The sequence below is a fragment of the Cydia strobilella genome, chromosome 12, assembly GCF_947568885.1.
Source record: "Cydia strobilella chromosome 12, ilCydStro3.1, whole genome shotgun sequence".
Classification (NCBI taxonomy): domain Eukaryota; kingdom Metazoa; phylum Arthropoda; class Insecta; order Lepidoptera; family Tortricidae; genus Cydia; species Cydia strobilella.
In genome coordinates, this window is record NC_086052.1 from 3,641,040 (window position 1) to 3,663,329 (window position 22,290).

At 36.3% G+C, this 22,290-nt stretch overlaps 1 protein-coding gene across 1 annotated transcript; it reads left to right on the forward strand.

The window, feature by feature from the left end:
- Nucleotides 1-379: 379 nt before the first annotated feature.
- On the forward strand, nucleotides 380-22,264 carry LOC134745844 (spermatogenesis-associated protein 22-like). Its single transcript, XM_063679934.1, has 10 exons — nucleotides 380-419; nucleotides 502-562; nucleotides 2,057-2,156; nucleotides 3,026-3,125; nucleotides 11,143-11,262; nucleotides 11,632-11,772; nucleotides 14,342-14,418; nucleotides 16,906-17,014; nucleotides 18,722-18,860; nucleotides 22,099-22,264. The coding sequence occupies exons 1-10, from the start codon at nucleotides 380-382 to the stop codon at nucleotides 22,256-22,258; spliced, it is 1,047 nt and encodes a 348-aa protein (XP_063536004.1). The 3' UTR covers nucleotides 22,259-22,264.
- The last annotated feature ends 26 nt before the right edge of the window (nucleotides 22,265-22,290 follow it).

Genomic DNA, 22,290 nt, shown 5'->3' on the forward strand with positions numbered 1-22,290 from the left:
ATATACAACTTATTTTTTTGTCCTATTAATGGCATCCAGAATTTTATTGAGCCGTTGTTGCCATTTATTTATTTAAATTACTGCCGTGTTTGTTTTTATTTTGATAGAACTATTAAATATTAAATTATCTCTTTCCAAAGTATATGTAATGACATTTCTTATGAGTTTAAAATATTAACAAATTTTAATACTCAAAATATAGAATAATCAACGCTACGCAAAAACCTAGTACCTAAATTAAAAAAAAAGTGACTTGGCGCCAATGTAAAACTTTTTGTAACGTTTGTGTGTGTAATTACTTAAATTGAATTATAATTTAAAACTCTTCGTGCTAAAACTAATATCTTATTATAATATAATTATAAAGTGAATACATTAAATGGATAGGTATATTATTAGAGATACACGGGCTGGAGCTGGTAAGATATATTTTAGTCTGGAATCTACAATAAATAAAAACGGGAACGGATATCGTTATTAGAGTACGATTATTTTTTTCAGAATGTCTACAGGGAAATGAAATAATAGCTTTCCCAACGAGTACAACAGGGAACAACATGATGTATGTATTTTTAGCTTCCTTTTATGTAATGAGAGAGAATTTACATATTTTCTTACTTTTAAATTATTAAGAGAAAGTAAGGTTGGCATGGCAAGTGAAATGTCTAGACGAAGTTCCTTTGCAAGTTTGAGCCGTTTTTATTATTTATTTACCAGTTTTTATTTTCTGCTCTAAAGTAGTGTGTAGTCGTAGTAAAGTGATGATCGCAAAAATTATGCGAAGTATTAATCTTTAAAGAACCAGTTACCTAGATGTAAAAATAAAACTCGTAACAAATTATTCGATTTTTTTAGACTATTACCTGCGCAGAATCCATGCTTAATATTATAAATGCGAAAGTCTGTCTCTGTCTATCTCTCTGTGTGTTATATACCTCTTCACGCTTAAACTGCTGAACCGATTTAGTTGAAATTTGTCATAGAGATAGTTTGTCCCGGAGAAGGACATAGGATAGTTTTCTCCCGAAAATATTCCCTTAAGAGGGTGGAAAGCGGGATGGAATTGACATAATTAATAAATTGCCTGATAATTTGTGTGCATATGCTCAAATTGAATGATTGCCATGAGACTTTATCCAGGCGCTATACTTACTTTAGCTGCTGTTACTAAGTCCACGCAGACGAAGTCGCAGACAAATGCTAGTTTCATATAACTACCTATGATGGATTGAAATAAATACTAAAATTACATATCAGATAGAGAAGAGGCAGAGGAGGATAATTTTGAAAAATCTTATTAAAATCCAAAGTTGTTCATATTAATTCAGTTAAGAACAATGAAGTAACTCCACGCAGCTACTTATTTAGGCCGACACATCTGTTACCCTAATTTACATTCCTACAACCCTAATAGGTGTGCCGTGCCTAACGAAACCTACATTATACCAGAGATAAGTAAATATTAAAGACTTGTTTTCCTCAATAAACATTTTCTCAAGTAGTTTTACAAACATAGACAAACTGTTGTAGGTAAGTAAGTAAATAAGCAGCGGGGCTAAGATGGACGGCTGTCTATCATTTGTCACCATACCTGTCACGCTCTAACAAGTACGTAAGTGCGAAAGTGACGCATGATATGACAAGTGACAAAAACGCGACCATGATACCGGTGCTGGTTAAGTTAGAGGTCCCTTTTTTTAAGTTTTTCGAAAATAACTCGTAAACGGTGGCCCGTAGCAACAAGTACCCTTAATTATCTATAGCGAGGTTAACTATAGAATTACACTTTACCTATATAAATCTTAGTTGTCTTTTTTTAAATGATATAGGAGGCAAAAGAGCTAACGAGTAGCCAGATAGTAAGCAATCACCGTCGCCCATAAACACCTGCCTAACCAGAGAGGTTACAAGTGCGTTGCTGATTTAAGATGGAAGTACGCTCTTTTCTTGAAGGTTTGAAGGTAAACGACGGTACGAAAATACCGAGGGCAACGTTTATTACACAGTTCACAGTCTATTGTATACATGTCTCTGATAATACCTTACGTTGTCCCAGCCCCGAGCAATTCTACACGCCTTACGGCGCAGAATTCCAGCATGTGCGGGAGACCAGATACAGTCTGCCACAGAAATCTAACGCTCCAACGCCGACAAATGTAAGCGCATAACTTTTAAATTAGGTAAAAGAAAAATGGGAAAATTCACCGCTTCGGGCCAGATTTGGACATGCGAACTTTTGGAACACCGGTCCAATTGCTCTTATACAACTGAGCTACCGAAGCCTACTAATAAGCGAGCGAAGCCAGTGTGAAATCACCTGGGTTTTATTAAAATGGCCGTTATACTATCTTCTAATTGTTTTCCCTGAAAAATCGCCAAATTATAAGTGTAAAAAACAATTAAAAATACAATAGGGTATTTGATTACTAGTCAAATCAGTTTCTTTTTTCGAATTGTCAAAACGATTTTGCTACAATGGAATTTATATAAAACACTAATAGCATGTGACGTCACGATCAAATTACCTACTCTATCCTCCTCCTCCTGCGGTACCAAATTGTGTACATAATAAAAGTCAAACTTCAGTCACACGTCCCACAACAGCATTAAGAAAATTACTATAGTAATAAACACCGATAGTACATATCATTCATATCATATCATATCATTTATTGAATGTCATATTTCGGTACAAAATTTTTAGATGCCCCCCGCTTTCAAATTTGAATGCTCGCGCGGAATATTCTGACAGTTCATAGAGTTGTGAATAGTCTGTTCACACCGGACTGACAGCAAATATTTATAATGTGCAAAAAATGAACAAGAGGCCTCTAGGACTATGAGGTTAAAAAAAGCTGGGACTTAGAGGATTAGGCTATAGTTTTATACGGGTTTTAAAATAGAAATTGTGTCTAAAAATAACTGCTGTTCTCTATTAATCTTGTGGTGCTTTATTTCTCTCATGTTGTAAAAGAATTTATTTTAAATACAGTCAAATACCCTATAAATACTAAAATAATTTCAGATGATGCAAGGTCAGACTCAAATAATGTCTGGGATCGATCCTAACTACTTGTCAGCTTATTCAAGCTCCAACGCTCAATATACGGCAGGTAAGCTTAACGGCCCGGCCACGACACCGCGCGGCGGCGGCATTGGCGAGCGGCGGCCATAGGTTAGAGCGAGACACAGCGATCGGACCTTTCGTTCCCACCTGTCGTGGCCGGGCCGTAATGCCGGCAGTACACTCGTCGAGAGCCTCTCGCCTCTCTCAGATTCTATAATACTTATTTTACATTTATTTCTAACATTGATTAATTATACTCTGAATGACTGTAGGTGTCTCGCGCGTCCAATGATGGGCCCTATGACAGATCATTTTTAGGGTTCCGTACCCAAAGGGTAAAAACGGGACCCTATTACTAAGACTCCGCTGTCCGTCTCTCACCAGGCTGTATTTCATCAACCGTGATAGCTAGACAGTTGAAATTTTCACAGATGATGTATTTCTGTTGCCGCTATAACAACAAATACTAAAAACAGAATAAAATAAATATTTAAGGTATCCGTAATGGTACGGATACCTTCGTGCGCGAGTCCGACTCGCAATTGACCGGTTTTTAATATGGAGCATCTGTCACGTAAAATGTTTGTAGACATTTTTTGGAAGTATTATACTTGTGTGTGTTGTATAGTGTAATATTTATTTTTTAAATTAACCTTTCCAAAAGCTACTTGGAGGGACTGTCATAGGGACCATTATAGGGGGGTCTACCGTCTACTACTGCGCGAGCAACAGTGTCTAATTTCTCTCCAGTTAATTTTATTCATAATCAGTGTACAAATTAGTATGCCCTACATGTGTTATACATCGTTTTGTAGCCACTATTATGGGCTTTAAAGTGACGTTTAGTGCATTATGAAACTCTCAAAAGAAACGTGAGTACGAAGTGGATTAGTTTTAAAAGAAATAATCCTACCGTCAAGTAACTAGCTAGCTTGGCGCTCGCTTGCGCCTGCGCATGAGTCATCAGTCATCACCAGCCGTCAACGCGCCGCTGCGAGAGCGTTGGACGCTTTACATTGCTACTTTACTCTACATTGCTGCTTTAGCCATTGCTTTATTTTATACTGCTGCTGAAGTATATATATATAACCGAAATGCCGCCCAAACGTGTTGCTGCAATTAAAAAAAATGCTCAGAATGCTCAGCGGAGATAAAATCGACCGAGTTTTTGAAATGTAATAAATGTAAAAAAAATCTTTGAACTCAATTGTACAAATGTAACATTCGCCCGCTTCCGATTAATGACAAATAACAATAAACAAACATGGAAATGCTCTAAATGTGTTGTTCTTCCAACTAACTCACCAATTCATCAAGTCACACCACCGTCAAAACAGAAAAAACAAATACATATGACAGATAACGGGCAAGCGTCCACCTTAAGAGCAACCAGTAAAGAAAATGCCGCCACCAGCTCACCAAATGTCTCATCATCATTTAGTTCATTAGATTCAACCCAATCAAGTGACTCAAGTCAAAACGACAGTTCAAGAAGCCTACCAAATTTTACTCAACTTTCCCAGATATGCGATTTGAAGAATCAAATTGCAACTCTTAACACACAACTTACTAGCGCAAACGAAGAAATTGATAATCTCAATGCCGAAGTATCTAGGCTAACTAGGGTACAAGCTGAAATGAAAAGGCAAACCACAGCCCTAAAGAACCTCCTACATACAAGTGGTGTAAAACAGAATAAATCAACTCCCAAATCAGCCAAGAAAAAAACAAAAGCTGACTCTAACGAAACCTCCATTGACCCGCTGATAATTCCGACAGAAAATGTTGATATTAGTGTTCAAGTTCCAGTAAATTCACCAAATGTTGAACTACAGGATGATCAAAAATCAGTTACGGAATCAATTGAAATTCAGGAATTTGCCCAAAATCAACGAACTCAGCCAACAATATTTGTATACGGCGGCCAACAATGCATCGGAGTAGGCCCTAGGCTTCAACAAATGCAGCAGGAGAGTAATCTTATAAATTACAGAGTAAGTGCCTTCGTTAAACCCGGTGCGTCTACTAGATCTATTTTAGAGACTATTAACAACCATAAGTATATCGAGGGTGATAGAATTGTACTGTCAGTAGGCGAGCATGATTCAAACCCAATGGATATATTCTATTATTTGCGAGTTGCACTGACAACTTTTAAAAAATACCCTGTTTTGTTACTAAGTGTTGGCAAAAATAGAGAAATTGATGTAAACAGCCTAAATCATATGCTAAAGTGTAGTTATGTAAAAATGGAAAATGTAATATTTATAGATAGTTTGTATAAGTTAGGAAATAATTTAAACAATAAACGGTATTTGAGAGAAATATGTACGGAAATACACCTGAAAATTTACCAAATAGATTACAAAAATGCATATTATAACTATGTAAGTGTAAATGTAGTAAGTAAAAACGAGTCTGTGGTGCATTCAGGTTCCCAAAATAACGTACACGCAGAAAATTCTGAAAAGTGCTTAAGGTTAGATAAACCTCTACCTCAAAAAGGAACAATACCGTACTACTTTTTTCGCACCAAGAGTGCAGCATAACAGTAGTCAGAACGAAATACATATAAATGTCCCTAATGAAGGTAATCTGCGCATTTTCCATCAAAATGTGCAAGGTTTAAAGTCTAAGGTTAGTCAAATTGAAATCTTTGCTGATTCGGCAAAAATTGATGTCTTATGTTTTTCTGAATCTTTCTTAAAAAGACACGAGGCATCTATTTTACAAATCGAGGAATACAAAATGGCCGCATATTTCTGTAGGACAAAAAAGACGCGCGGAGGAGTTTGTATTTATGTTAAAAACTCTATAACATGTCGTAATGTACAGTGGGTTACGGATATGTCTATCGAACAACATTTTGAAACCTGTGGGATTTTCTTACCCGAACTTAACCTTGTTATTGTATGTGTGTATCGAAGCCCAAATAGCGATATTGAAATATTTATGAAGAATTTTGAAACTCTACTTAGTAAGTTAACACTTCGGGCTAGACAGTTAAAACGAAAGCTAGTTGTTGCAGGGGATTTCAATATAAACTTATTAAATAATGACACAGCTCAAAAAATTTTTCTCTCGACTCTTAGAAATTTTAATCTTTGTCACACAATTAAGGAACCAACAAGAATTAATGTTCAGTCTCAGACATGCATTGATAATATTTTAACCAATTGCTCTAAATATAGTGCTAACGTTTTAAATTTGGGAATATCAGACCATACTGGCCAAATAATTATAATACCAACTAGTCTTAGCTTTAAGGAAAAGCATTGGTATAAGAAAATTAGGCGAATAGATTACCATCTAGACATATTTTTAAAATACTTAAAGCAAATGAACTTTACGAGTGTCTTCATGGAGTCAGATCCAAACGCTGCTTATAACGAATTCATAAACGCATTTACAATGATATTCAACCTCTGCGTGCCACATGAGAGTGTAAAAATTTATCACAGGAAGAGGCAAAATTGGAAATCGCGAGGCATCTTAAAGTCTAGTAAAAGCAAACGTATAATGTATTTAGGAATACAGAAAAATAAGCGAGATGAGACTATATTATACAGCTATAAAAAATATTGTAAAATGTTAAAGAGAGCTATACGTCTATCAAAAATTATAACAAATGATAATTTTATAAAAACAAGTGTTAATAAATCTAAAGCTACTTGGGGCTTAATTAAAAAACATACAAGTACTACAAATTCAATACCAACTATGATCTCTGAAATACATGCTGATGGGGTAAACTTATCAAATGCTTCTGATATAGCAGAAGCATTTAACACGTATTTTATTAATCAAAACGCACACAGCTCTACTCAATCGCCAAAATATAAATCATCTCAAATAAACACTACAAATAGCATATTCTTAGCTCCCGTAGACACTTATGAAATTAAAAGAATTGTTAGACAATTAAAGAATAAAAAGAGTACAGGTTATGATTGCATACCTATGACACTCATTAAGTCGTGCATAGACCAAATTGCTGAACCTCTTGTTTATATTATAAATTTGACGCTCGAATCTGGCATATTTCCCAACCAACTGAAAAAAGCGCTGATTAAACCGCTATACAAAAAAGGCAACCTAACTGATATGGGAAATTATAGACCAATAGCATTACTTCCTGCTTTTTCCAAGGTATTCGAAAAAGTTATTCACGAAAGGCTAAGCAAGTTTCTCAATAAAAATGGTACCTTAAGCCCATCCCAATTTGGATTTCAAAAAGGGAAATCGACCTCACTGGCTGTGTTTAATTTGTTTACGCAAATCTGGGACAACGTTAATGAGCGTAAGCCGTGCGTTTCCCTATTGATTGATATGTCAAGAGCTTTTGACTGTGTGCTACATAACGTACTTTTACAGCAACTTGAACACATAGGAGTTAGAGGGAACGCATTGCAGCTATTCAAAAGCTATTTAACCAATAGAGAGCAAGCTGTGTTTATTGAACAATATGATAGGCAAAACAAAATAATTGAGCACAAACAATCAACCTTTCAAAAGGTTTTACTGGGGGTACCTCAGGGAAGCGTATTGGGTCCGCTTCTTTTCCTTATTTATTTTAACGAACTTCCAAATCAAATTGAGGAACCATGTGTGATGTTTGCAGATGATGCGACTATATTATTTTCATGTGAGAACAGGGATACAGATATGAACGATAATATTAAGCGCAGCCTTAGAACAATTCTAGATTGGCTTGAGACTCTAAATCTTAAAATGAATCTAAGTAAAACGAAGCTGATTCAATTTAGGCATTATAAAACTCCACCAACTCCTTTAGATATATCTGACGCAGGAACTCCTATTGAGGAAATTGCAAGTGCTAGCTTTCTTGGTGTGAAAATAGACTCTCATTTAAATTGGAAGACTCATATTGAGTACATAAATAGCAAGATTTCAAGTAGTTGTTATGCCTTATCAATACTTTCACAAACATGTTCCGAAACTGTAGTAATAAATGCTTATTATGGAAGTGTGTATCCACTACTTTCATATGGAGTTATCTATTGGGGCAATTCTGTCGATGTTCAAAAAACATTTAAACTACAAAAAAAATGCTTAAAAACGGTATACCGTATGCGCACTGAGGAATCGCTTCGTACTGTATTTAGAGAAAAACGTCTTTTAACTTTGACATGTATTTACATCCTAGAGATATGTTTATTCATAAAAAGTCAAGCTGCATATTTTATAAATAAGTCATCATTAAAAAGCAATATCCGAGACCAGTACAAATACGATATGTTCCTTCCAAGGGTTAACAACTCTATGTACAAAAAGAGCACTTTTGTTATGGCTATCCGTATTTTCAACCATCTCCCTCTAGACATGAAAGCGCTAGACGGATTTATGTTCAAACGAAAGCTCAAGAACTGGCTGATAAATAAAGTATTTTATGATATCAATGAATTTTTTGCAAGTTAACAGACACCTATGTATATATAACGATGTAAGTACTTAAGTATAAGTTTAGTTTTAAGATAGGTAGATTGTCTACCATAATTGTACGCCCTAGCAGGCAACTGTTGATACTTATTATTTTTAATTACCACCTTTGTACGTACACAGTTATACAATAAACATTATTCTATTCTATTCTATAGACGCGTCAGGTTTAAAGGGGCTCACTGATTATCAGTCCGCCGGACGATCAGATGGAACAAAAATTTGACAGTTCCGAACAACTGACAGGCCGATGTCGTCCGGCGGACTGGTAATCAGTGGGTCCCATAATGATCCACAATATATCATGCTTCACTAAATAGGGAATATTACGCAAAACTGCGTGGGCGTCATATTTTATTATCTCTGAAAACTTGTCAAAAACCCCAAACACCCTGTTACCCAAAGTTACAGTATGTTAAGTTACTCTATGGTTTACTAAAAAGGCTAGTGCTGCACTCTGGTGGCAGAACATTGCAGTAAAACCCCTATTCAAAACAGCTATCACCGTTACACGGAAAATGTAATTTCATAGGGCATCAACATATGCAAAGAGAGGTGCAAATGGAAAGGCAAATGCAATTCCGAGCGGAGCCGGCGTTCGGAAGCGACTATCAAAATCGCAACTTGACTGGCATCGAGAGGAATAAAAGTTTTACACAAACTCGTTGCGGTAAGTACTAGTATCTGAAAGAATAGTAGATTTATAACAAGAGCATAAATTAACCCATTTTATCCGAGGCAATAGGGAATACGCGAAACTCTGCGTAGGTGGCGCCACTACTACAATCTGAGGGTCTATCGCGAAACAAGACAATCGAAATTTCGTTATCTAACATTTCTGTCACTCTTGCGTATTCGAGCGATAAAGAGGCAGAAATTATTAGCGATTTAGCGAAATTTCGGTTTCGCGTTTCCCGTTAATTAACGCGTTTCCCGGGGTTTCCCGTTAGTGTGGCCCCATCATAAAAAAATATGTCTACACAAACCCCTTTTTAAAAGCAATCCGATCCCAGCCGGCGTTCGGAAGCAATTATTTAATTAGAATCGCACCTTGACTAGCGTAGTGAGGAGAAAAACTTTTGCCCAAGCCTGTTGTGGTAAATACTGATGGGGCCCACTGATTACCAGTCCGCTGGACGATATCGGCCTGTCAGTTGTTCGGAATTGTAAAATTTCAGCTCTAACTGACAGGCCGATTTCGTCCAGCGGACTGGTAATCAGTGGGCCCCTTAAGTGCCGGTAAAAAAGTTAAGTAGTGCCTTCCGTGTATTTAGTTTTTAACTGGAACTGTTAACTGCACGTAACTTCGTTTGCATGGAATCAATTCACGGAAGTTAACTCAAAGTAAATTGCATGTTCAGTCCGTTTTCTTTTTCTGTGTCCAGTTTCATTTAGTAATTAAGACATAATGAGGATTAATTTGATGCCCATTTCAATCATATATGACGCGTATATTTTTGGCCCAAGTGCTTAACAGAATCGACGGTACCTTTACTAAAGTTTGATCATTAAAATTACCACCCCACCTTAGCAAATTTATTCTGTTTAGCCCAGTGATTGAGTGGTAGAGAATGCCTTAAGGCATTCATTCGGCCTTCTGTGCTATTTACTTTTTTTTTCTGCAATAAAGTTTAAAATAAATAAATAAAATAACTTGAGTAAGTAAACCGGGCCATTCTCCTGTCTTCAGCCTGTCAAAGTAAATAAATTCGTGCCTGTTATTTAGTTGTCTGGGTAAACAGATAGATAGCCTGTCCATCCTTTCTGACGCCGATCCCGATAGCTTAAATAGGTAATTCTGTAGGGGAGCAGTTTAAATACTTTTAATTGATTTAGATTGTCAATTAACATCTTTCAATTGTCTTCGGTTACCGCGATAGTTACTCATGAAATAAAACTATGAAAACGGATTATATCGCGTATATTGAATTTATAATACATCCCGACGTTTCGAACCCTTTACAGCGTTCGTTGTCAACGGGTGACTGAGGAAAAATTACAAAGTGCAAAAATACCCACATACTAAAATAATGAATATCTTTCAATTGTTAAAAAAAGCAATTTAGTTAGGGGCGGTCTTTTTTTTTTCCTTTTTTTTTTATTCAGGCAACAAGGCCCATATTTAACATAGTATACCTTATAGACTAACATACATATAATTTTCATAAACTTAAAAATCAAACGCTACCACGTCGGTAGCAAACGAGCATACGGCTCGCTTGATAGTAAGCATTCACCGTAGCCTATGGACGCCTGCAACCACAGGGTTGTTACTTGCGCCTTACCGATCCTTTAAAAACCTTTTTAGGCTTCCGTACCCAAAAGGTAAAAACGGGACCCTATTACTAAGACTCCTTTCTCCGTCTGTCTGTCTGTCACCAGGCTGTATCTCATGAACCGTGATAACTAGACAGTTGAAATGTGACAGATGATGTATTTCTGTTGCCGCTATAACAACAAATACTAAACTAAAAAGTACGGAACCCTCGGTGGGCGAGTCCAAGTCGCACTTGTCCGGTTTTTTGAAGAACCACATGCTGTAGCCCCTAGGGAAAAGAGGTTTTTAGGTTCAAGGGTATTTTCTCTTGGTAGCGTAATTATTGTTTATTTTCCAGAAATTCCGCGTAACTTTGAAAGCAGCACGCCGATGGTGAACAACAATTGTGATTTCAAACCTAAGCAACAATTCATCCATGATAGCAAACCTTTACCAATGCTGCCTCGGAATTCCAACGGTAAGGTTTAACCGTCATATCAGCCAAAAGATGGCCACTGTCATACACACAGACATAGTATATACAAGTAGTTACGTGCCACCGAGCGTCCGGGGGTAAGAGACAGAAAATCCATATAAAATTTGGGCAGCATAGGATTTTTTCTCTTTCACTCTTATAAATTTCGGTATTTCGCCATCGCCTCCTACCTATGATGCCACCCGGTCGGTGCTAAGGACAAAGCATGGCACTATTTTCTCTTTCCTCTTATAAAAATCGCAATAAGACTATCTTTCTCTATCAAAGAGTGTCAGGCCCTTGTCCCAAAATAATTTGAAGATTATGTCTACGTTTTCCTTGTTAGCCTAATTAAATTTGTATTGGTTTAAGAAATTCCGCGTAACTTTGAAAGCAGCACGCCGAGGGTGAACAACAATCGTGATATCAAACCTAAGCAACAATCCATAAACTATGATATCAAACCTAAACCACAGACGCCAGCTCAACAAATGCCGCTTCGCAATTCCAACGGTAAGGTTTAAGGCGGTTCCCTGAGCCAGAAGGCGAAAAATCTCCTTATATGATCATATTTTTCTAAGAGACGTTGATATTCGTACATGTGGAAATAGTTATTTGTTATACAAGGGTGCAAAGTTGTATTTTACCCGCGAGTGTGGAATTGAAACATGAGCAAGCGAAAGGATTCCATAGTTGAGCCACGAGCGAAGCGAGTGGTTCCAAAATAGAATCCTGAGCGTAGCGAGTGTTTCAACACACGGGAAGTACACACTATAGCGAGGAAAGTGCAACATCCACAGGCGTTAAATCATCTTCATCACTGGAATCACTTATTTTTTTACCATAATACGATATTATAACAGAAAACTCTGGAAGTTATGTATTTTACATGTCGGAGTTGGTGAGAAAATGTTTGTTGACAATGTTGACATTTCTGACGATGCGTTTTGAAATTGCATCGACTCAACTTGTGCGTTCAGAATTACACTATTTTTTTTTTTTTACTAGCCTAATTTAGTGTCCCACTGCTGGGCAAAGGCCTCCCCTCGTTTCCTCCACTCGACCCTGTCGTTTGTAGTGTCCCGCCAATCCGGATAAAATGCGTCCAAGTCGTCCCGCCATCTCCTTTTCGCACCCCGTTACATTACATTATTACATTCAACATCATTTAAAAAAAAACAAATGTTTCTTATGGAATTTAGGGTTTATGACTTAAAATCATTAAAAAAAGCTAAATTTGGTATTGTTTATTAAATTCTCAAACCATTTATTTAATGATCATTAATATCGAACGAACGTTTTACGTTTTGTTTCTGTCAGAAGCTACTTAAACACGCTCCATCCAAGGTCAAATTACTTTCCCCACTAGTGGATAAAATGCGTTTGTCCCCGCTTGTTTTAAAGGATAAAAGACGGCTTTCCGAGCTAGTGAAGGGAAAAAATATATGTAGTTCTTGATTACATTATCTTTAATGTATAAGCTTCCGATACACGAATTATGACACTTCGCTCGATACAATTAATTCCCAAAGTAACCTCTAACTAGGACTTTTAATCCAACTTTACTCGGTTATTAATATGTGACACTATTAGACATTTTGAAAGACCTCAATCTTCACTAGCGCCCCCAGCGGCGAAAGTAAACGCGGTAGCCCTCATTACGATAAGGAGAACATCCGGACATACGAAATAAAAACGGCCTGTCGTGTTATTTTTTTTTTTGGTGAAACTACAAATTTCAGGAAAAAAGTCAAATGTTATAATTGTTCTGCATAGTGAAGATGCATATATATTTTTTTCATAATTTTTTGTTGACTCATTTAGAGGTTATAAGCTCTAAAATGTAACAGTTTTTGGCCAAAAACTGCGCGAAGTGCCTTAATTGGTTGAGCGTGTGAAGGTCTCTTCACTAACGCTCAACCAATTCTACGATAAACAAATAAGAAACTTACTAGACACATTTCAATAGACGCAAATATCAGGCATATTAATATTAGGCATAAAATATCTCACTCGTGCCAATTATTCCATTTGAGCACAACTTTTATTAACTTGTATTGAAAAATCCTTAATACGGTTGAACGGCATCCAACTTTGCTAACTCGCCCTAACAAGCTCATTACTGTATTTCGGGAAAACTTGTAATGACAAACTTTGTCATACTTACTTTCAAATAATAGATCGCGTCTCACTGGATCCCGCATCCTGAAAAAAAATTAGGTAGGCATGAAAAATTATGTTATTATGTTTGTTCAATACACACATGCAACAACTCCAAATTAATGGGTCGTACACATTTTATTTCATGGTTAATTTATTCGCGTCTTTCCTGTAGACATCACAAAGTTAAGAGAATCAAAAGCTTATTTTTTTCATTGGACCCTACACACATGAATAAGACATGATATGTACAGATTTAGATTTGAATTTATTTATTTCATAATATTAAATTACAATATAAATTATTTTTACACTAATCTATACGAATTTATATTATGTACACAAAACAGTATCCACTATACTTAGCTTTCATTGACTACGCTAAAGCTATTAGTAATTAGTATATGGAAAGCTCGTAATATAGAATGTGAATTGCCGTCAGAAACAATCGAACTCATTCAAGATATCTACAACAAACTGGTGCCGAAATATATACAAAAGAAAGAGAGCAGTCTGATTTACAAGTAAAAATACCCTTACATTCGCAGTTACTTTTATAGTAATTTATGATAAAAATAATATATAGTTCGTCATTACCGCCACTTTTTGTATATGACCCTTTTGCCTATTGGTATGACTTTAAAAAGCGCTATTATTAAAAGTGGCTGTGCCAAGAGCTGAAATAGAACATACTATTCACTATAGGGGTTTCAAATGGGGGTTTAAAACCTTATTAATCGCCCTGTATAATGTGTATCTTTTGCTTTTTATATTATGAGATTGGTCTTTCAACTGTTATTTTTAGATAAGGTCTGACAAGAGTAAGATTTTACTAAAGTTATTCTAGATTACTTCTCAAGAATAGAAAGTAGATATTTCTCACAATGACTCTAACTTAAATTGAATTGCATTTTCCCCCCAGTCCCTCCGAAGAAACCGAATGAGACGGAAACACCCAAGAGCGAAAGCCAAGTCCTGACACGGCTTGACAAACTTAAGGTAAGTGCTCCAAGTTTTGGCATTTGATGCTTTTGATAGCAACTTGTGGGAAATGTGATTTAGGTACTTTATGTGTAACTTAAGTTTATTTCGGTATAATGTCACAGTTAAGAACGTAGTTACGTGCTTTGCATTATGTTTTATACTATCAATCAATCAATCAAATGTTTTATTCGTGATAAACTTAAAACTAAAATTACATACAAAAGTATAACTAAAGCTATAGGAATTAATTTTGTTAAGTTTGAAAATGTTTACTTAATCATAGTAATTTGTTCGATACAGTGGGTAAATTTATTCGATACAAACAGCAGATTGTATCGAATTTTACCCACTTATTTACTCAATAAACCAGACAATTACAACACACAACAAATTAAAATATTTTATGTAAAGCCTGACCAGGAATATATCATCACGCGCCATGTTGCGGAATTTCTTGAAACTATTTTTTTCATACTTTACTGAACCGTCACCATATACATGAGAATAAACAGCGCCCTCTTGACAATGATCATATATTACTGGTCAAGCTTTACTTAATATTTTGTTTCAAAACCAAAATAGAAACTACTATGTAAATCACGAAGGCCTTGGTCACTTTTTCTTTCGTTTATGACATATTTCAATACTGAGAACAACTTATTAAATGGGAAATTTATTTCACAAGTTACAGGATGTTTTTTTTACCTTTTAGCTATATTCTGCAAGATGTTTCTCGTAGGTTTACATCTGTATGTACTGTCGCGAACAAAATGTTTATCACAAAAAAAAAAACTCATCACTCCTCAAAAAGATAACAATCACCAAAAACCCCGACGACGTATACGTATGAAGGGGCCTCATAAAATAAAAACTTAAAGCAATGGATCGTCATAAAAGTAACTGGGGCCATCTTCCCCTTTGTCGCGGTGGTAATGGCCGCGATTTCGGAAGAGTAAATAAAGTGGCCCTCATCGAGGCAGATGTAGTGATGGAAAGATTGCTCACGTTTTATTTGAAAAACAAGGATTTGCTAGATGACAAATTTTTTGTGATGGTATCAGTCGATCAGGTTTATTTTGAAGATCAAATGTCTACATATGAGACCTATTGCATTAAAGCAATACAAAAGTCAGAAATTACAGTCATCGGATTTTTGGTGGCAGGGTTTAATGACAGGTAGGTAGGTAGGTAATTTTATTAAATTATCGATAATTGAGTATCGATATAGGAACTCCCAATATGGGATAATAATTCCAAATACTATTGACCGCCCCCAGTTTTGTTTGTAAGTATATATTTTTTGTAAGTCTTATTTTAGTGTCAATTACAACGTTTACACAAAGCGTTTTTGAAATAAGCCATGTTACAAAAAATAATCAAGAGTAAAGCTACAAAACCCCTTTTAAAACAAAGAAGAGAATAGAGTTGTTTTGTTTCATGTGTATACTTTCAATTAATTAAATTATTTTTTTACAAATAAAACTTGAAGGGATTGTGAGTGTCATGTAGGGAGTTATTGTCCTCCTAGAGGGACAGGAAATCCCTACCTGTCATTAAATTATGACTCCAAAATTCCGACGTGTGATCCTCTCTGTACTAAAAAAATAATATATGTTATTGTTATAAACAGCTAGTTTTTATGTTATTTATGCTCTACTCTTTTAAAAGTCAAGTTGTTTCGAACTTTATTGATACTGAGCTTTGAGCTGAGCTTTCTTGATATTATTTATTCTGTAGGCGCAATGTTGAAGGCCGGGCCTCCAGTTGGATGCAATATCCGTCGCTTTGTCTTGTGAAAAACCTAGTTTTCGCATTGAACCAAGAAAAGAAAATAGAATTAGGCCTTATATCATAGATTTAGCTTTATTCTCTAGGGAAAGAATGTAGTAGAGAGATTCTTTCTTAATAAAAACTTTAAAGAGAGAAACTAAACTTTTATTTGGTTAAACTTTTTGAACAAAGGAAAAACTTTAATTACTGAATCGTGGGCTTATCAGTCAACCAGAGAAAATTGTGTATGGTGTGTTACTTACAGTAAAAAAAAAATACAAATATTCGAACATTAAGTACCTATGTACTGGAGGTATTATTTGGTACAGTCAGCTGCAGAGAAAAGGTACCCCGATTGCATAGAAATTTGTATGCAAAGGTGCTACGAGGACGGACGAGGAAGCTAATAGTATTGTTGACTGTACAATACTTATTGTACTTATCCCTCGACGCCTATTTATGTAGATAAAAATACAATACTATGACATTTAGAGTAATCAGTTGTATCGATAGTGCCTAAAACATTCCAATACATTCGTTATTACTTATAACCCAAACACTATCCATTTCATAAATTAAATACTGAATTGAAAGCGTCCCACATTAAATATGACAATCACAGACAGATAATTAATCGAAAACCCACTTCATCAATTAAATACTAAATTGAAAGCATTCCACATTAAATCTGAAAATCACAGACAAATATTTAATTGAATGGTCTGTTTCTAGGCATTACACAGGAGCGGGCCGAGGGTCTTTTCAGGGCCCGTCGAAAAGGTTCTCAAATGGCACAAGGCGCTACAAGACATTGGAGTGTTGATTATCTATGAGATCGTGGGTAAGTGTCTATTGATTAATACTTTAGTAGTCACAATTTGAGCGATAAACTGTTTTTTAGGGTTCCGTACCCAAAGGGTAAAAACGGGACCCTATTACTAAGACTCCGCTGTCCGTCTGTCTGTCACCAGGCTGTATCTCACGAACCGTGATAGCTAGACAGTTGACATTTTCAGAGATGATGTATTTCTGTTGCCCCTATAACAACAAATACTAAAACATAATAAAATAAATATTTAAGTGGGGCTCCCATACAACAAACATGATTTTTTTGCCGTTTTTTGCGTAATGGTACGGAGCCCTTCGTGCGCGAGACCGACTCGCACTTGGCCGGTTTTTTTTGTTTTTGTGTGTAGAAGTATGTGTGTAAGTAGGTGTTTCTATACTGGGTGTAAGGGGGCGTCCATTAATTGCGTGATGTGTATTTGAGGATTTTTGATCACCTCTCCCTCTCTGGTGAGATGTCGTGAGATTTGCCTCGACCTTCTCACCCATCCCTAATCTCACGTGAGATTTTTCAAAACGTGTATTTTGAGTAAAAATGCGTTGGTTTTATTAAAAAAAACAATAACAAAGTTTGTATTGTTATTTTGGTTAAGAGTAGTAGGTATTTGGAGGATTTTGTCTAGAAACGTATTTTAACTTAATTAAATTAAATTTTCTTGCAATTATATTTACTTAAGTATACGCTATTTTTTGCCATAAAAAATTACGTGATATTTGCCGAGGTATTTAATTGGTAGCGTAACCTTCACCGTCAAAGGCAAAATTGGGCAATTTCTACTTTATAGCTAACTAGTGTCGTAATCGTTATGCCGTTTTCTAGGGAGTTGATAATTTGATCAGTTAAATTCGTTAGCGCCACTTGCACCATCCCACTAACCCGGGGTAAACCGGTTAAACCTGGAGTTACCATGGTTACCAGTACAATTCGACACTGGGTTAACAGTCTAACGGGTTAACCCCGGGTTAGTGGGATGATGCAAAGAAGCTCATCTTTTTGATGATTTTCATTTATTTTGTTTTTGATAATTTGTTGATCTATCACTTTTTTGTTTCACATTCGTGGTTCAAAAAAATCATTTGTTCGAACAAAATACTTTTACACCTGTTCAATGGAACTGGCTTTTAGAACAAAAAACTCTTTTGTTTCCGAGCATGCATCCATATGCTAACTCGATCATTGGAAGTGAAAGGATTAAAACGTGTTTTACAGTGTGGTGTACAAAAAAAGCCTGTGGTTATGAAAATTCGAATATTCAAGCCGATTTTCCAATCTAATATGAGCATTAAGTGCTATGATTGAGTTCTAGGACCGATATTTCAATTTTATAATTATAGAAAGTGTAAATTCTAGGTAGGTAGGCTAAAGGCTACGCTGTACTATATACCTACATAGAGCGCAAAATGAAAAATATAATTAACTTAACATAACACTTGTCTAAATTACGTATCAGTCCACCTCCTCCCTCCGGCTGTTGCGAATTAACACCCTCCTTTTCAATATTTCACTTACCCTCCTCGTTGCACAATGTACCATTATTCCAAATCTGAAGTAATTTCGTTAATAAACAAAGAAGTTATGATTTTTTTAAACCGACATTTTTTTTGGCTCTGGTGTAAAGTTTGCATTTTGAGGGTTACTACGTTTCCGCTTTTTAATTGCCATCGATACATGATATACGTTCAAATATTCTAATGTTTTCAGCAAAATGTGTGAGCATCCAGCCAGGAACACCTTGCTCAAAGAATTTGGTGATAAGGGATGATAACGGACCGGCCATGCAGGTGGTTTACTATGAAATCGACTTTCTGCTGCCAGAGCTTAAGCCTCCTTGTACTGTCAGGTAAGTTATGACATTAAAACGCGGTCAAAGATAGTTTAACATAGGAATTTAGTGATACGAGATAACAACGGGCTGGCTATGTAAGTGGTTTACTTATGAAATTGATTTTCTGCTGCCAGAGCTTCAGCCACAGAATAAGTAATCTCAGCCTCCGTGTACTGCCAGGTAAGATATGACACTAAACCCGGTCAAAGATAGTCAAAGACACACGCGATTGAAAGAGGCGGACACTCATTATCACGCTGTTACGTAGAGAAATACGACCATTATCCGATTCTCGTGAAATTTTGTAAACAATTTTATAATTCAATTATATGGAGTTTTTTTGTCAATTGTTTTGTATTTTTTTTCTAAATGGCCGAGTTATGGGTATATGCGAGGTCTGCATCTCATAGATTGATTTCAGATTTATTTGTCTTTTGCGTTAGATCGAAAGTGTGCACGCAATGTTTACCACCTAACTAGCGGAACTAATGCAATCTACCACAAACATAGGTGCGCGGCAGCGAGTTTGGTAGATCTAAAGCCCTACACAAGGCCTTAAAGCCCTAGAGCCCTACCAGTACCTATTCTTCGAATAGCGAGCTTTAAACACCCCAAAAATCTTCGTGTGTCGGGCTGAATTGAGTTGCATCGCAATATCAGCAAATCCTAGCACTGTCAACACCCCAGGCTGACGCAATTGCCGCAGCTCATTTCATTTGGGCAGCGAGTCATATTTCACTGACCTACTTTCAATTCCAATACTGACGGAATTCTGATTGCCAACCGAGTATTCGCCTCGGACTAAAAATATTAAAAAAAATCCTTAGATTTCACAAGATCACTAGCCTCGACTCGACTTTGTGTCTTGTATTTTGTTAATATATTTTTCCTTTTTTATTGTGGGACGTACCACATTATTTAAATCTACAAATTGTATATATACATATGTCAATCACAATGAAAAAATCAACGATGATCAACTATGGAATGGACAACGTGGGACTCGAACCCACATCCTTGGGTTGTCGGTCGCCGGTCCAAATGCAAAAATGCCAGAAAAATGCAGATGTCGCTAGTGACGTTGTTACAGTTGGAATGACTAAATTCGCGTTGATTGACGGGTGTTCAGCTGGCGGAATAAGTAACGCATCGCACCGACAACCCAAGGATGTGGGTTCGAGTCCCACGTTGTCCAGAGTTGATCTTGATCATCCTTGATTTTTTCATTGTGATTAACATCTGTATATACGCAAAGAGGGATATAATAAGATAGAGCGGTACGTACTGTCATAGTAAATTTTGTAACCACTGTAAATTCACTGCCATCTATCGACATACTTTAAAACTAAAAATGAAGATTTATAAAAATACGCTAAAATGTATTTAAATATAAGTTGATAAATGATTTTTTATTTGCATTAATTATTTTTATATGATTTTGACCCATGTTCTTTCACTGATATGCGTTAAAATTATAAATAACAAACGAAACCGTCAACGACCTCTATACGAGAGTAGGCCAAAGTTAGTGGCGCCGTCTGATCGAGAATCAAATTTTCGTTATTTTCGAGGCACGTTTTTTCCTTAGACTGTATCCATCTTTTACGGAGTTATATCTATCTTTGATATACGTCTTGTATTTTTTCATTAATTTCAGTTCTTTCGATTTTTAATTCATTTTCTATCTTTTTGACTTAAAAATATCTGACGATATCTTAAGTATTTGTACTCGTAGAGCCATAAGAGAGTGTCACAATATTATTGCAGGTGACTGTACGATGAGCGATTGATTTTTGGTTAGGTAGATTTCTTAGTTAATTATCGCATTTATATTTTCCTTCGTGAAGTTTTTTCCCTAAATTTAGATCGTCATTGTACTGCAATAAGTAATTCTATTTATTTGGATAGGTTAGGATCGGTTTACTCTACCATTAGCAAGCCATACACGCACGGATTTGCCCGTCGGATCTGCCTGAAAGATGTGTCTGGCGGACACATCTGTCAATGTGTGGCGAGAAATAGACACAGATGGGCAGCGGACGGCCATCCGGCGGACAAATCTGTGTCTATTTCTCGCCACACATTGACGGATGTGTCCGCCAGACACATCTTTCAGGCAGATCCGACGGGCAAATCCGTGCGTGTATGGCTAACGATCGAAAATGTCAATTTTATTTTAAAGATTGGTTAGACAATTTCAAAATTATATGTGTGCTCAATCTGATTCTAATTGCGGTTTGATTATTAATATGAAATGATTGATCTAAATACCAATATTACTCAGTCATTTCATAATTGATTATCAATTTGTTAAACAACATCAATCTGTGTGCCAGAAATATGTACGGTGCATTTTAAGGCGCTTTGGGCGTATTCGTCTCAATGAACTGGATAACGTTGGTTAGTCGATACCGAGTTACGGCTGGTTCATACGATTCTCACGTACATCGTGTAGGTATGTTCAGATTTTAACCAAATTCGAGCGGATTTAGGAGCTATTTGTTTTGCTAATTCATAAAATGTGGAAGCATTAAAAGCCAACTGTTTCTCATTTGGATTTTGTTACATAATTAAAACTTTGTCATACGATTCTCACGTACATCGTGTAGGTATGTTCAGATTTTAACCAAATTCGAGCGGATATTGGAGCTATTTGTTTTGCCAATTGATAAAATGTGGAAGCATTAAAAGCCAACTGTTTCTCATTTAGATTTTGTTACATAATTAAAACTTTGTCATTTACGATCTACAGCGTTCTTACTTATTTAATTGTAATCAAAACACAAATAACAGTTTTGAATGATTCACGGTTAGTTTCACTAGACTTACCGAGATATGGACCGTGATTACCGTTTGTATTGTTTTCGAGCTCCCGATACTGCAATTTTGAGACCCACCCGCTATCTATTCTTCAGTTACCCGTGAACAAGATGCATGTAACTACGTCGAAATATCGGGAGCTCGAAAACAATACAAAAGGTAATCACGGTCCATATCCCGGTCAATATAAGTCAAGTAAAAGACAAATAATTGAAATTCCAACTATGAGTTTCTTTTACACACAATTCTTTATTTACGATTAGATGTCTAGTAGAAATTTAAATTGCCGAGCAATAAAAGGGATAAAAAAGTTTCTTAAAGCTTTTTCAGCACCGGATGAAATTTCAGTAGTTATTGATATTTTTGACCGAAAGTCAATTTACCAGACATTCATAAATTTTCTGTGTTTATAAAATAACCTATCTGTCTACAGAGTGGTGGGTCGCATGATGGCGGGCACATGTCGCCTGCAAGCGTTCAGCGTGCGGCCGGCGACGGGCGACGACGTGGCGACACTGTCGCGACGCGCCGCGGTGGCGAGCCACCACGTCGCCAAGCTGCGCAAGGAGTACGGAGCGAGCGACAACATGTAGACTGATTACTGAATGATCCCAGTTTTTATAAA